Raw genomic sequence first — 15,156 nt, 5'->3', positions numbered from 1 at the left:
ATATCTATAGTTACTTTTAGATTAATTTAGATTATATTTGTTGGAGTATGCTCATTATTCGGTAGAATATTTAAATAATCAAGAGAGGACAATGTTGATATTAAATAATTTGTATTATTTTCAATCTAGTTGATGTTAATATGGAGGGGTAATTTGTATTATTTTCAAACTAGTTGATGTTGACATGGAGGGGTAATTTGTATTATTTTTCAACTAGTTGACTTTGATATCTAGCAGTAATTTGTATTATTTTCAAACTAGTTGGGTCATAGCTAAGGGTGAAAACAGGTAGGATTAATTCCGACTTGACACGCTATTCGATCCGATTCGGATTGGATTTAGATAAAAAATTTCTATTCGATTTGGATACGAATAAAAGTTTAAAAAAAAAAATCGGATACGGGTCGGATATATTTTTCGAATTTGAATTGAGATATTGGATATCCGTTTACTCACATATTTTTTTAAATGATTTACAATTTTTAGTTTGATTATTTAAGAAATAAATATTAATATTGTTACTAATAATAATACATTATATATTATTTATAGAGATTAATTTCTCTAATTTTATATATTTGATATACAAAAAATTATTTGTTGTAAAACTCTTAACAATTTTATATTAATTATATGTAAATAAAATATTATAATTATTTTAAATTCAATCAATATCCGTTTAAAATTCGATACTCTATCCAAACATTATCCGTATCCGTTTGGTTAGGATATGGTTTTAAATTTTACTATCCATTCAATATTCGCATCTTCTAAAAATATAGATCCGGATATAGGTTGAGCACTATCCAATCTGTATCCGATCCGTTTTCACCCCTGGTCGTAGCCTACGTAGGGCTTTGCAATTTTATTTATTATTATTTATAAACTTTATTTTTAAAGATTTGTTGCGACATATAATCTTATTATAGATCTTGGTTTTGTATTTTATTTGGGGCTGTTGTGTTTTGACTTCTTTGGAAATATTACGGAAGCATTAAAAAAAGGTCTCTTGGGTTTTATCCACGTGATGTGATTAGTGAAAGATATTTTTAAGTTTATTTTATTCCTAAATATATAAATATTACATCCGCAGTTTGAAAGTTAGATAACATTATGTGCTCTGTTAAGGCTTAACCCTGATGTCATTAATAGTTCCAGGAATACTGCATGTGGGCTCACAATTTGATGCTCAATTATTTTTGGTCCGCTGCATTGTTGGTCTTTAGATCCAGTGCTCTTGATCTTAATCTCAAAATGGCCAATTCCTTTTCCAGTTCAGCCCTCCGAATGTATAAAACCAGAACCAACACTATATGATAATATTATTTATCATGCCATGTTCAAACTCAAACATTGGTAGAGCCAAGGAGGCTGGTTTAGCCCATCCTTTCTTCTATGCTCATCAGTTCTAAATCCGCTCTTTCTTTCATTTTGAAACCTTACTGCAATGTCGGATTGCTGAAATGATCCCCAATCATTGTTGTTTCCTTTACTCCCAGCAGTCTCAGTTGAAGAGGAAGAAAAGGTTGCTCCAGAATCTGAAGTAAATGGTGGTGTGTTTTGCCTTATTTGGTTTTGGCTTCTTCCAGTTGCCAGTGTTAACTCCAGGTTTGTCTCTTCATCAGCCAACAGCTTATCCCCATCTTCGTCTCCAATGTACTCTTTTGCAGGGAGTTCTAGATCAAATATGCAGCGAGGATTCCTTTGGTCTGAGTAACTATAAGATGGTTGATTTGGACCAGCCTCAGTATCTACATTCCTGCTCTTTCGTAAGGTTTTTGCGCGCTGCCTGGCCTGCTCAGCATTCTTCATATCTGACATTAGTAGCTTCTGAACAGAGTAAAGGCGGTGCAGTTCGTGAACCTAAATCAGGCATGTTAAAAATAATAAGAATCTCTAACCACTCGGAATGATGGATATTAAGTGGACAAAGATGCAAGAGGATTGTCTATTAATCTTGCACTGTCTACCTGTTGTTTGAATGTTTCTTCGTGCTTCAATATAGCCATCTTCATGTACTGTTTGCTACAATGTTTTAAATCTCTCTCCATGTCTTTCTGAATCAAATTCAGAGTTGTCTGTGTCCTCTGCTGCAGTATTAACTTGATTACTAAAAGGCTTTACGCTTTTGTCTGCTTCTACTTCTTCGTTGTATTATGCTGTCTATCAAGTACTTTTTATATGCTGGTCTCACCTGCCCATGTTCAGATTCCATATCAGTGATATATGCCATGAATTTCAAGTCTATGACCAAATGAAAAATAACGAAATTATGGAGTTGTCTCTGGTTTGCGACGACACTGGATTTTCTTTTATCAGGGTTTTCAGGTTGTCTGAGCAATTTTTTATCCCACTATGAGATGAGCAAGATAATGAATATATTGTTCATAGATTCATGCTCATGTTATTTCTCAGCTTTGTTCTTGAACTCCTTAGTTTGCGTTTTTTTTTTCTTCAATTAGGTGATTTATTATCAGTAAATTTGTTTTCCAAACCTTGAATTGTCATATAACACTGTGTAGAATTGTTGATTTTTTTTCTAGAAAGCCAGTTTAGGCATCCATAGTAAACATCATCATCTCTACACGGAGTAAGCAACACTGTTTGTTTCACAAATCAAAGAAAATTTATTCAATAATTTGCATCTTTTTAATGTCTCTGTTTTGGCATTTTGCTAAGTTATCGCACCATATATCCTACAGTGCACAGAAAATAACTGATACTACATTTGTCAGGGATAAATCATAGAACTTGTTCAGCAAGAAGTAGACATGCAATCCCTAAACAAGAAAACAGAAGGGAAAAAAAAAAGACCCAGATGAGACAAGTCCAAAAAGCATAGATTCATTACAGTGTATCTATTGACAGATATAAAGGCGAGTAGGAATGGATTTCCCAAAGAACTTATGATTAGTGCAACATAACCATGGTGGAGAAGTTGGTTCCCTAATCGATGGCCTCTGCCAAACTCCTAATTGGAGAATTTTGATACAAGAGATCAAATTAGATCTGAAAGGAGGGTTGCCTCCGAATCAGCTAAGCCTTCAAGGTCTCATGATAGCCTCTATCTTGCTAAAATTTCCTTGGGGGGATTCCAGTAGCATTTGATAAAGAGTACTTGTGAATGACAGGCAGTAGAGGCTGATCAGATGTTCTATACTTCTAGTATATTAAGTATTAGCTCATAGAACATTTTAAATAAATAGGTGAATGATTGAAAAATTCAATCAGATGTGCCATAGATACCAGGCAAAGTCTCAAGGAAAACTAACTTGTTTTCCATAGAAGAAGTTCACCTAGTCACAGGGACATAATTAATATCCTTCTGTAAAGAATGATACGTTATCTTAATTGCAGTCACAGGAAGTAATGTTACTCTACCAAGAAAACAAAGACTTGAAGGAACTTCTTTTTATAAACTGAGATCTGTATGATGATCTAAATGGCATGACTTGTATGCTCTTCAAATTAGAGAGAAAGAAGAGAATTCTGAACGAAACCCATGAAAGGAACAAGAGAGGCAAATCACAAGCAGATCCTCACCTGAGAAAAACCTCTCATCTGTTCATCTTGCTGTGAGTAAGAGAGAGCAAAGAGGAGCTCCTTCGGAGGGCCTAGGAGTTTTCTCCGGGCAAAACAACAAACTCCTAGTACCCAATATTGTTGAGGCAGATGAGGGATTTAAGAATCTCTCCACAGACTCTCTCACACACCAGAATATATTAGTGGGCTCTCTAAGGTATGCCAAACAAAATCCCAGACACTTAGCCAATCCACTGCAAGGATAAGAGATTAAAAGATGCCCTGGATAGTGCCAAGAAAGGACAGAGATAGGTAAGAAGACTTACTTATTAAACACATATAGTATTCAGAAATTATGAGGGCAGTACACCAAAAGGAATCACCGAAGAGAGACAGCTAAACCTGCAATGGTTGATCACATGTTTGATGGAATGCTTTGATAATTACCACATATAATATTTCCTCCTTGTCTCCATACCTGTTCACATCTAAGCTAACATGTCACGTGATAATTTGAGATAGAGGAGAGAAGCTGTAGAAATTAAAGTCTTCAAATTCCTGTTCCTCATGATCAGTTTAAGATTCTACGCTGTCTATTCTCTTGACATTGGAGGATTCGAATAGATCTTAGACAAATCATGGAACAGAATCCAAAGGTGAGGAGACATGGTATGATCTCTGCCAGAACGTGTATCTCCTGCTGGTCATCATCTGAATAGCATCTATTAGCTGGATTTGTGTGTCCTTCGTCTTCATGTTGGCCAGTAGAGTTGGCACATGGACCAAACAATGATCACCAAATTTCCAGTGGTTACTGTAGACTAACTGTAATAGAACTTTTTATTATCAAATGTTCTGCGATGTATCTCTCACCGGGGAACGAAGACCACCTAATTGGGAAGCAAATGGGTACTCAAATTAAATAATTAATGGATTGTATGATTGTAATGACACAACAGGATAGGCGATGCTGATCCCGATTCAAGCACCGCACATTTAATTTTAAATTTTATTCTTAGCTTCGTCGTTAAAAATATTATAACCAGTGAGGAAGAGGGAGAAAGAAACCAAGGGGGTGGCACATGGGTATGAGTGCATTATTATGGCCTTGATAGTAGTGGTGTATACGATGAAATCTAGTTCCGTTACTTTCGGAGGAGGGAAATGGCTGGGTCTTGTCCTTGCTGTACTAATAATAAATATACCAAGATCTAAAGGTCATCGATCTAGTCCCATGATACATCCAATTGTTTGATTCTGTGTGGGTATGTGTGTGAAATGGCAATAAAATAAGATATCTTTATTTAGAACTCCATTAACATGCACATGTTGGGATCATGCAAGGGATTAGCATTCTAACTATGCTTATAAATATATATATATATACTATTTTCTTTGTATTTTATTTATTTTTATAATTTTTAACACTAAACTTATATATATATATATATATAACTAGCATTAATTTACTTTTTATTTTTTGGGATAGACTGGCAGTGGTGAGAGAAACCAAAGTTCACGTGTTCTTGACGTCACCCGCAATATAAATCGTGGCCTCTAGCAACGTAAACTTCATCAGGATTCTTTTTATGGATTGGGTGGAATCGTGTCGATTTCTTATAAGGAGATGGGCATGTACACATCTGACACTTGTCCTCACTCTAACAGCCTTCTAGTTCATTGGTCGTGGCTTCTCTCTCTAGCATTACGAAGGGGCCCCCACATGTTGCAATTTGGGTGTCTCTTTAATAGAGAAAGAGAGAGACAGAGAGAGGAGGACTTTATACGTTGTACATTTATTTTATATGTACAGGGACATAATATTATCAATCTCCTCGTGATTGATTCATGAGTTATTTTATACGTACAAGGACATAATATAATCGATCTCCTCGTGATATGATTCATGAGTTATTTCATTTAATCAACAATCTCGCAACCATACTTTATTATATATATAATATCATATTTTTTGCATTCTGGAAGAATAAAGTTGGAACGTTAGTACTAGGCTCAATTACCGATGAGGTCCAGCCCAATATACCCAGTAGAATGAGGCCCAGTAAGGCCTTCTTACTTCATTAATGGAGAATAAATTTTGGTACTCACTCAGTTGCTTCCAACTAGCTGACAAGGTGTTAGCGTATATAAAAGACTAGACTCCTCGTAGCCGGCCTGTTAGTTGGCCTATCCACATCTGCTAACTACCTACTTGATCTACCGAATCTTTCTTATCCCGGTTCGTTCGCCTAATCTAATATCACTTATCTCATATATGTCCTAACTGTGACACGTGTCAGTTTATTATCTTTACGTTAGTCTTAGGCAGAGGATGATTAAATAATATAAAATAAAGTAGAGGAGAATAAAATAATATTATGTCAAGGTACTGGAAATAAAATGTATTTAAACTTTTTTTGTTTTCTTTCTCCATTAGAAATTTTGATTCACACCCTTGCTTTGCATATTTGCATTACTAACCTCTAAATTATGAGAGTAATAAGAGAATTAGATGACGGGCGACGTGGACGAATGGGCTTTCTGCACTTGATACGAAATGCTAGCCCCGCACCGCAAAGGAGAGAGAAAAATATCGCAGCGTAGTACGACAGTGGAACCGCCTTGATTGACGTCACGTGAAGAAACGGAGACCAACACGTGTCGGTCTCATGATTTAGCCGGTCACCGGGGGGGGGGGGGATTTATTCTGTAACTCGCTCTGCTCTGAGTTATTTGCGCTCCTGGCGGATCTGTTGGGGGAAAAAAAATGGGGTGGTGGGAACCCATCGTCTTTCCGATGAGGAGGGTCTGGACCGGCGTCGCCACCCGCCTCGGGTTTCGGAAAACCGGTAAGATCTGATCCGATGCTTTGGTTGCTCTTTTCCTGACGGTCCGCAGGGATTTCCTTGTTTCCTGACTCCGATTTTTGTCTGCCCCCCTTTGCGGTGACGGCAGGGCTGAGGCGGCTGAGGCAGGAGGTGAGCACGTGCGAGTACGAGGACGTGCGCGTGATGTGGGAGATGCTGAGCCAGACGGCGGCTGACGGGGAGGTCGGCCGGCATCGGAGTACGGCGAGGAGGCGGCAAGTGTGGGACGTGCCGCGGTGGGCCCCGCGAGGAGCGTCGTTAAGCTTCTGCCGAAGCTTCTAGGCCTCTGTCGCACGTGCAGGGGATGCTTGAGGGCTCCTCCGTTTTACGTTTTACTTTGAGAGTAGTGGAGGCTGAGGCTCGCTCCCATTGTAGATAGTTTTCATGGTTGTGTTAATCTGATTACGTGAGGTGGATGCTCTACTTTGAGGCCATCCCAAAGTTAATCTTGGGTTCCTTCCTTCTTGTTTTTTTTTTTCCCTTATTTCTCAATCAGTAAACTTCTTTTCACAAGTATAATTAAGACTTAAACTCTCTCTCTCTCGATCTGCGAAAGAAAGATTACCCCCATTGAAGTAATGTTGTATTATTTTCCTCTAATCCTATTTTAGTCCGAAGAAATGTGAACTATGGCTATGCCGACATACACTTTAGCCGCATCATCTTTTTTATTTTTTTGGGTGATTGATTGTAGCCATAGGCCACAGCATCGTTCTATTAATTAATTTATTTTTTAAATTCGTGATCATGGGTTCCATAATGAGGCACCACATCCGCATGGCACTACGTGCCAGTGACCCGTCATTCAACTTTCAAAAATTGCTGTTTTGATAATGAAATTTGAAAAGTTAAAGTCAAGCTCACATTTTACACTCATGGGTGGGGGGGGGGGGGGGGGGGGGGGGGGGGTCTACATTGCCAAATGTTCGGTCGGACCATGACGGGGCTCCTGTCAGGGGAAAGCAGCCGCCGATCTCTCTCTTCTTCTTGGATATCCGCAATGGCAAACAAGATCGATCATTTATTAGCAAATCAGGAATCTTGTTCTGACATTTTTTTTTCTGAACTGGCTCTTCAATTTGATACTATTACTCTTTCCTAATTAATTGGGCTATAAAGTTTTCTAAGTTTAATAGTAGGAACATTTTGGTTAGTTTAAGGAAAGATGTCTCTCTGAACGATTTAACTTGCTTGCTTTCGATACATCTAGCATTCTCAGAGTCCATAATTGTAGACAAACTGGCTTTTCAACTCTTTTTTATTTAAATTCAAAAATAAGAAACAGTCAGAGCTCTATTCCAGACAAGTTAAATCACAGCTTGCCTAACTTAGAAGTCATAGACAATTCATCATTATACTAAGTTATCATTGTAATTTTAACTCATGATGAAAGTTGGTTTCTTTTTGTGTGCGTTAGAATTGTTATTCGATGAATTTTTCACCAAGCATTTTATAAGCACGGTTTAAATTTGTTAAATTTATAAGGGTTACGTCAGTCAAACCGTCGAATTTTGTGATGGAGGTTGACTCTGAGGGCCTCACCAATATTCGATATCAACGAGCCCCCTTCTCTTTGATAATGAAGGGCGATATATCTTGATGTTGTTCATCTTTTAAAGATTTTATTTATTATAACTATTATCCACTGTCTTAGGAATGCCAACCAGACTATGCTAACTAGATTGTGCACGGGTTGAGAGTCCTAGGGCGAATTTAAGAATTTGATATGTTTTAATTTAGTTCTTCGTCGATTGAGTTTGCTTAGTGTCTGTATAGAGATTCCGAAGATATCTCTTTGGGATATTTAAGAGAAACTTTTGGCCCCTTGTCAGACAATGAATTGCCTTTTTCTACCGGAAAAAAAGAAGGTGTCGGTCTTTTCGCCTAGCTTATTTTCTACGATATCCTGATCAGCGAAAAAAAATGAAGAAAAAGTAGTAGTTATTATATTGGAGTCGGCCGCTTTCTTGCCTAAACCGCATCTTGTTATCGCCGACTTTTCTTCCAATTCTTCTTCCTTATCCTCTCTATTCGTAACTTTTCGGAGAGATGACGAATAACCCATTCGAGCCTATTCTGAAAACATTCGACTCCTTGTCCAGTTGCCTCCAAACCCATCTCTCCCGCGTTTTCGTTTCTCCCAATGGCGACAAAAGAAGCAGCTCTCCGATTAGTGCCAACGCACTTCGTCCCCTCTTGTCCTTCTCGCCGAAGCCTGTCGCTCCAGAAGAGAACCCAGATGCCGTTTCGCCAATAAAGGTGGTTCCTTGTGCTCCACTCTGCGTTTCCACGAGACATTTGGAGATGTTTTGACGTTGGTAATTTGTTTCAGGAAAAAAATGTGGCGCCTTTGACGAAAGAGGAGCTTGGAAGGGCTACTTGGACTTTGCTTCATACCATTGCAGCACAGGTGTTTGATGTTTTGTCTATGTGATGATTTTCGTCTGTTCTTTTTGTTATTCAAAATACATATCCATTTGACTGGCAATGTTTCTGAAATTTATGTTGGAAAGTTACAATTGGTAGATTGATGTGATATATACAACTTTTGCTATCGATATATCTGCGTAGAACTTTTAGACTTGATATTAAGGTTGGAAATTGTGCCTCCAAGACCTGACTAAAATAAGTACCAACTAGGTCACAACCATTTAGTAAAGAACAAAAACTGTTGTAAAGAACCATGTCTGCTGAATATTTGTTTCTAGCTGTCAATTTAATATTTTGCAAGGGTATATTTCTGTGTCTGATCTTTCTTGACATCTAACCATTTCTTTCATCGATATATTTATTTGATTTTTTTTTTTAGTTTCCGGAGCAGCCAACCAGGCAGCAGAGCCGAGATGCAAAAGAACTGGTATGCAGACAGACATTCAAGTTTGCAGATCTGGACTAATGGTTATCTGTTGATTAGATTATCTTATTTATTTTAGCTTAGTTCATTTTGGACTATTAAACTAGGAACCAATATGCTCCTTTAGAACTATAGATACGATCTTGAAGTCTTTTGGTAAACTTAGTTTGTACATGTTGCCATCAATGAATATTCTAGTTCTATCTGAAGAAAGACAAGCATTATTTCTTTTTGTCAAAGTCCCTTCTCGGAGTAGTTCATCATTCTTTTGGTTGCTGCAGTTAAGTCTTTTTGTTTTATTAATTCATACATAAGAATAACACAGATACTGATTTGTATGTGTAGATGGCCATATTATCTCGACTTTACCCTTGCAGAGATTGTGCTGATCATTTTAAGGAAGTGTTGAAGTAAGTAATACTCCATTCCTGTATTCTTCAAATATAACTTTAATATTCTTTTTGTTAATTCTACCTCATTTGCTGCAAAGGGTCTGATCATCTGAGAGATGACCACTTTATGAGTTCTTAGCTTCAGGTCATGCGGAAAATTTAGTTTGAGATAAATGTGTGGGCAGATCAATCGATTTATACGATATTCCGGATTTTGCTCAATTTCGTGGTTGAAAAGAAAAAAGGAAAAATAAAGAGAGAATCAATATAAAGTAAGCAACCTGGTTGTAGATACTTACTTTAGGTTAGAACTTTGAAAAGATTTTTTTTAACTTTTTACACTTTAGAAGATCTTCAATTTATTCTAAATCTGAAATATATATAGCAAGGCCTCCTGGCTAAAGTTGGGTTGCAGAGAAATCCTAATCTATGAGCAGAGAACAATTTAAAATCTTTTTGCAGCAACAACAATTGCGGTTGTTACTCCTAAAAAGGAATAAGAGAATAGGAAGATGAGGTAAATTTTGGATGCTGATCAAAGAGAACTTGCATACTGATAAAGTGATAATGTGGCCTGCTAGATAGTTGGATGCTTACATAATATAATGATTGTGCTGATCAATCATGGTATCGTTAATAGGATATCCCCTATTTGTTTTAGGTAGCTATTGCTGCAACGAGTTCATGCTACTCATAGCTCTTGTCATTGTAAATTAGTGTCCATATAAATGCTACTTGCGTTTGTTTAAGCAAATTATAAACAGCATGAGTGTTTTTTTTTTTTTTTGGGGGGGGGGGGGGGTGGGGGGTGCGGGGAAGAGAGAATTAAGCATGATTGTCTTTTAAATTATCAATTCATGGACATAGTTATGAAATGACATTAACCTAGCAAATGTTGCTTAAATGTTATATCTATTGTTATTTGTGCATGATTAGTTGTAATTGGCAGGGCAAATCCTGTACAAGCAGGATCACAGGCCGAATTCTCTCAGTGGCTGTGTCATGTGCACAATGTGGTCAACAGAAGGTAACGTAAATGTCCACCTTCTCCAGTAAAATGTCTCCAGCCCTGCCTGCTGGCCACTCCCTTGAATTCAAGGAAGCTCCCTACCTATCTCGAAGGAGAAGATATCAATAAATCTGTTGACAATCGAATCAGATATTGTACTAACAGGAGAATTTTGATGTTTCTCTTTTTACAGCATCGGAAAATTGATATTTCCCTGTCAGCGAGTCAATGCACGGTGGGGTAAGTTGGATTGCAAGGATCGCTCCTGTGATTTGGAAGGCCCCGCTGACATCAAATCTAACTTCAAAGTGTAGGATGAATTACATCTGTGAGTGCTGACTTGAAAAGTGAAATAGATAATATATGTGCGCATGTGGTCATAATACTCCAAAGATGTAAGCAATGTGTGGAACAAGTGGATATATCTGATATGGAAACTGGACTCAAAGCAAGGCTGTGGAATTGTCCTTTTCCTTCTTTATTTTTATTTATTTTATTAAGTGTGGTATTTATATGTTCCAAGATAGGTGGAGTCGTGCTTGTATATTCTTTTTTTTCTTTTTCTTTGTGTTGGAGCACGTTATTATCAAAACTTAGTATCTGCCATGAGTTTGCAGTAACTGCATCAATCAGTCATCAGAAAGTCAGAACAAATGGTTTACAGATTGGTTGCATTTAGTTCAGTTTCCTTATAAGCTGTTGCTGGTTGTATACAGACAGACAATTGAGACTTCTAAGTGAAGTGAAAAATAAAAAATAAAAAAATTCTAACGTTTCTCTGAATTTTCAAGTAATTAACAGCCTGAGAACATTTGACATCTCTCTAGAACAAATGAGAAAATAAAATGTCAAGTATTTAATAACTTAAGAACACAGAAGAAGAAAAGATCGATAGTAAAGAATCTAATTTTGGTTTACTTATTAACTAAAGCATCACAAGTTATAGATAATGTGCGCCGCAAATTACCCACTATTACATCTGGATCGGATTTTATCTGTTCGTGATCCGGACTTTATCTGTTCGTGATCCGGATTTTATCTGGATCGGATTTTATCTGTTAGGGTTTGGCGGTACGCTATAAAAGCTCCTCCTCTACGCGCCGCGGTCTTTCAGCCGGTTTCCTCTGCGATTTGATAGAGAGAGAGAGAGAGAGAGAGAGAGAGAGAGAGAGAGATGGGACACAGTAACGTCTGGAACTCTCACCCCAAGAACAATGGACCTGGATCTCGCTGTTGGTGAGGAATTCCATCCTTGTTATCTCTAAGCTTCTCATATCAAGCCCTTCGCTTTTATCCACTTATATCAGCAATCTGGTTACGAAGACGTTTAAATCTTTACATATCCCTTAGATTTTGATATTTGTATTTTGTTTTTGTTCTGATTTCTTGACTCACCCCTGTCGTACTACAGAAGTATCATGTTTTCTACCGTTCAATTGTTTCGAAGACTACGATAGTCCACAATTGAATGGAATATTAATTTTATCAAGATCGCTAAAAAGTGTGTGTGTGTGCGTGTGTGTATACATATAGGATTTAGAATTAAGAGGTGTATTTATTGATGAATTGCATGGTTGTGTTCTAGAAGTAATAATGGCTGTCCTAAAATTCACTGGAGTTGAACTGATACTCTTCTCTTCTTCTTTCCCAGCCGGGTATGTGGAAACCCTCATGCATTGATCCGGAAGTACGGACTTATGTGCTGCAGACAGTGCTTCCGCAGCATCGCCAAGGAGATTGGTTTTATTAAGGTGCAATTTTATCGTTTTTCATCTTTTTATGATGGTTATTTCTTTTGTTTGCCCGTGGATAGAGGATGACTATGATTTTTTTTTTCCTCATAACACAATTACTTTAAAGAAGAGAATGATGTCTGCATGGCTAGTAGTGACGTTAGTTAAATTAGTTCTAGATTTCAGTAAGTCTATTATTGTTTTTATTTCTGAAATCAGCGCATTGGGTCTAACAAAGTGGATTATTTTGTAAATTTAGGCCTTGTTTATTTTAGAAATAAGATTAATTTTAGAATAAATAGTTTTATTTAATTTTTAAAATAAAATTTTAATTTTAAAAATAATTCTTCTTATATTTACTTATGTTCTGAAATAATGATGTATTAATTATTTTTGATGTGATATAAAGTGAAAGAAAAGATAAAAAAATATATTCTTTTTTTTTATAAAATTATTTTGATTTAATATAAAATAGCTTGATGTGATAGATATCGATGGTAAATTAATAATGAAATTAGTGTGTAGTATAAAATGTAATTTTAATAAATAATATTTATATTTTAGAATATAATTATTATAATATTTAGTTATTATTTTAAAAAAAAAGATATTCCTAAAGTGAACAAGAGGTTAATATGTTTGGTTTGATTTGATGACAAACCATCATGTAGGCGTCCACAATATTAATGTGAATTTAGTGTTTGCTCTGCCAAGTTGTCATTTAATTGATTTGTAAGCATTTTTACCATCGGCTGTGGTCACCATCTGTAGTGTCGCAGTAATGCATTCTAAGCTTGTGTTCTCTTGGGTTCGTAAACTGAACTGAGCAGTCAGGAGGAACATGAACAATGAAGGTTTGGTGAAGATGATTAGTATTTCCAACCAATTAATCTGACTTGAGTGCGCATCCAATGACATGGTTTATGAGAAAACTTTCTGATTTTTTTTTGCCAGGGATATTCTATTACCTTGCAGTCTTTATAAGATGCAGGATGAAAAACTAACTTCTTATATTGATATTTCCTTTCCATCCGTTCTCAATTTTGTACGTACCTTGACCAAGAATCCTTCATTTTCCTCCCTCTTTAGGAGGGAAGGAAACAATAATCTTTTCTTTATCTTCTGCACCATCAATGGACACCATAAGGCAGGTTTGCCCTTGAAATTTTTTATTTGCATGGTCTTTCCTGTGGTCAGATCAGGTACACCGAATTATCTCATTGTGATACAGAAGTGCCCCGTACTCTATTAATCTCTTCACTAACAGGGCCGCATTTCATTACTTTTCTTCTTTCATGACGTACTAATTCTGGTTTTTCCTAGACATGAGAGCCAGAGGTAGAGTGTACTGTTGCATTGTCGTAGGAAGAGACATCATATTTTATTCAATTTATCATAGGGGTCTGGGGCTTGCAATAACCAAGTTAAAAGCTTCCATCCGCTATCCATACACACCACTTCATATTGAGAAACTGCCGTAGAAAATTAGTGATTTAAGTGCATAAGGTGGCTATCACATTTAGATCCAGTTCGGAAGTAGAATAAGCTGATCCTCCTGGGTCAAAACGAGTGATAAAATAGTTACACCTGTCCTTGATATACTAATCCTGTGGTCATATAAATACTATCCCACTTCCAATCTGGCCTTCATAAGTGGAGTTTTAAGTCAGAAGTACTTCATATTAGATAATTGTTGCCTCTGTTTCACTAGTTTCTGTTTTTTTTACCATCAATCTGTGTATTACACTAGTACTAAATGGTGTACTAACTGGTCTTTTTATCTCTCCTTTGTTACAGTATCGCTGAGGAATTCTTGAATGGTACATATTGAGGGCTGGACCGGTGAGGTTAAAGAAAAGTTTCCCTACCACCTGCGGAAAATATTTCATTTCCAATTTTAAGCAATGCTGTATTTAATGTTGACTCGTCATTTTTGTAGTTCAGAAACTATTTCACGAGGTAGACGTGATTATTGAACTTCTGATATCGTTTTGCTGTAAATAATTTTATATAGTCTCGTTCTCTCATCAAATGCATGATATAATTGTAGCGACGTTTGACATATTTTTGATTGCATAGTGTGGTTCTAACTATAGACTAAAATGTGCGTCGTGGAGATGAGTGTTCCTGGTATTTATGCTAAACCCCAGTGCTCGGGGGTGTGCTCTTGTTTGAACTAGTAGTTTTGCACCTGTTTCTGATGTTCTCAGCACAAAGCCTAAGCTTGAGTGCCAGAGAGATGGTTGTTTTTATGTTTGGTATGGTAGCGATGGTTTGGATTTGTATAATACTTTTCATCGTCTGATGCTATGTCAAGAGTTTTATATGTGTTAACAATTTTTTTAATATGATCTTAGTCATACCAAGAGATATTTTGCTCCTTGATGTTAAAAGTTCTTGGCTCAGTTGGTTGCTTGGGATAGTGAGATAAGGAAATGTGAAAACCTATGTTTGTTTATTTTTATCTCAGCCTTTAGGTAAAATAAAATATTTGAGATAACCAAGTGAGCAAGTGAGTTAATCCTGTAGTGACAGATAACAGTTTTGGCCCTTCTTAAATCTATCGCCCTAAATCCTAGGTTAGATTCATATTAAAAATTATATTACTATAAGACTATAGTACACTATACTCAGTAATAATTTTTGATAAATATATAATATTTTGACATAAGATGTTCATATATAATTTTATTCTCAAGTAGACAGCAGCATAATAGTTGTAAAGTAAAATTATAAATATTAATTTATATTAAACTAAGAAAAGGACAATAAGATTGAT

At 36.5% G+C, this 15,156-nt stretch overlaps 3 protein-coding genes across 3 annotated transcripts; 2 read left to right on the top strand and 1 right to left on the bottom strand.

The window, feature by feature from the left end:
• Positions 1-1,292: 1,292 nt before the first annotated feature.
• On the bottom strand, positions 1,293-3,773 carry LOC140778240 (uncharacterized). Its single transcript, XM_073122860.1, has 3 exons — positions 3,544-3,773; positions 1,971-2,194; positions 1,293-1,863 (listed from the first exon to the last, which is right to left on the bottom strand). Exons 2-3 carry the CDS (start codon positions 2,049-2,051, stop codon positions 1,330-1,332), a joined length of 615 nt encoding a protein of 204 aa, XP_072978961.1. The 5' UTR covers positions 2,052-2,194; positions 3,544-3,773; the 3' UTR covers positions 1,293-1,329.
• Positions 3,774-8,042: 4,269 nt separating this feature from the next.
• LOC140778142 (FAD-linked sulfhydryl oxidase ERV1) lies at positions 8,043-11,260 on the top strand. The gene is made up of 6 exons (XM_073122710.1): positions 8,043-8,648; positions 8,722-8,799; positions 9,199-9,246; positions 9,589-9,653; positions 10,585-10,662; positions 10,838-11,260. Exons 1-6 carry the CDS (start codon positions 8,439-8,441, stop codon positions 10,956-10,958), a joined length of 600 nt encoding a protein of 199 aa, XP_072978811.1. The 5' UTR covers positions 8,043-8,438; the 3' UTR covers positions 10,959-11,260.
• A 493-nt stretch (positions 11,261-11,753) lies between these two features.
• LOC140779143 (small ribosomal subunit protein uS14-like) lies at positions 11,754-14,474 on the top strand. Its single transcript, XM_073124126.1, has 3 exons — positions 11,754-11,880; positions 12,296-12,395; positions 14,175-14,474. The coding sequence occupies exons 1-3, from the start codon at positions 11,819-11,821 to the stop codon at positions 14,181-14,183; spliced, it is 171 nt and encodes a 56-aa protein (XP_072980227.1). The 5' UTR covers positions 11,754-11,818; the 3' UTR covers positions 14,184-14,474.
• Positions 14,475-15,156: the final 682 nt, after the last annotated feature.

Source organism: Typha angustifolia, chromosome 15 (assembly GCF_048772165.1).
Source record: "Typha angustifolia cultivar Huaian chromosome 15, ASM4877216v1, whole genome shotgun sequence".
NCBI classification, from domain to species: domain Eukaryota; kingdom Viridiplantae; phylum Streptophyta; class Magnoliopsida; order Poales; family Typhaceae; genus Typha; species Typha angustifolia.
Note: the sequence above shows the minus strand (reverse complement) of the source record. Positions and strands in the feature narration are given on the sequence as shown.

What these genes read in the sequence shown, in the direction of transcription:
- LOC140778240 (XM_073122860.1), bottom strand. Translation starts at nt 2,051, where the DNA reads ATGGAGAGAGATTTAAAACATTGTAGCAAACAGTACATGAAGATGGCT. An exon ending in AAGAAACATTCAAACAACAG is followed by an intron (nt 1,864 to 1,970) that starts GTAGACAGTGCA and finishes TGCCTGATTTAG; the next exon opens with GTTCACGAACTGCACCGCCT.
- LOC140779143 (XM_073124126.1), top strand. Translation starts at nt 11,819, where the DNA reads ATGGGACACAGTAACGTCTGGAACTCTCACCCCAAGAACAATGGACCT. An exon ending in GGACCTGGATCTCGCTGTTG is followed by an intron (nt 11,881 to 12,295) that starts GTGAGGAATTCC and finishes CTTCTTTCCCAG; the next exon opens with CCGGGTATGTGGAAACCCTC.
- LOC140778142 (XM_073122710.1), top strand. Translation starts at nt 8,439, where the DNA reads ATGACGAATAACCCATTCGAGCCTATTCTGAAAACATTCGACTCCTTG. An exon ending in TTCATACCATTGCAGCACAG is followed by an intron (nt 8,800 to 9,198) that starts GTGTTTGATGTT and finishes TTTTTTTTTTAG; the next exon opens with TTTCCGGAGCAGCCAACCAG. An exon ending in CACAATGTGGTCAACAGAAG is followed by an intron (nt 10,663 to 10,837) that starts GTAACGTAAATG and finishes CTCTTTTTACAG; the next exon opens with CATCGGAAAATTGATATTTC.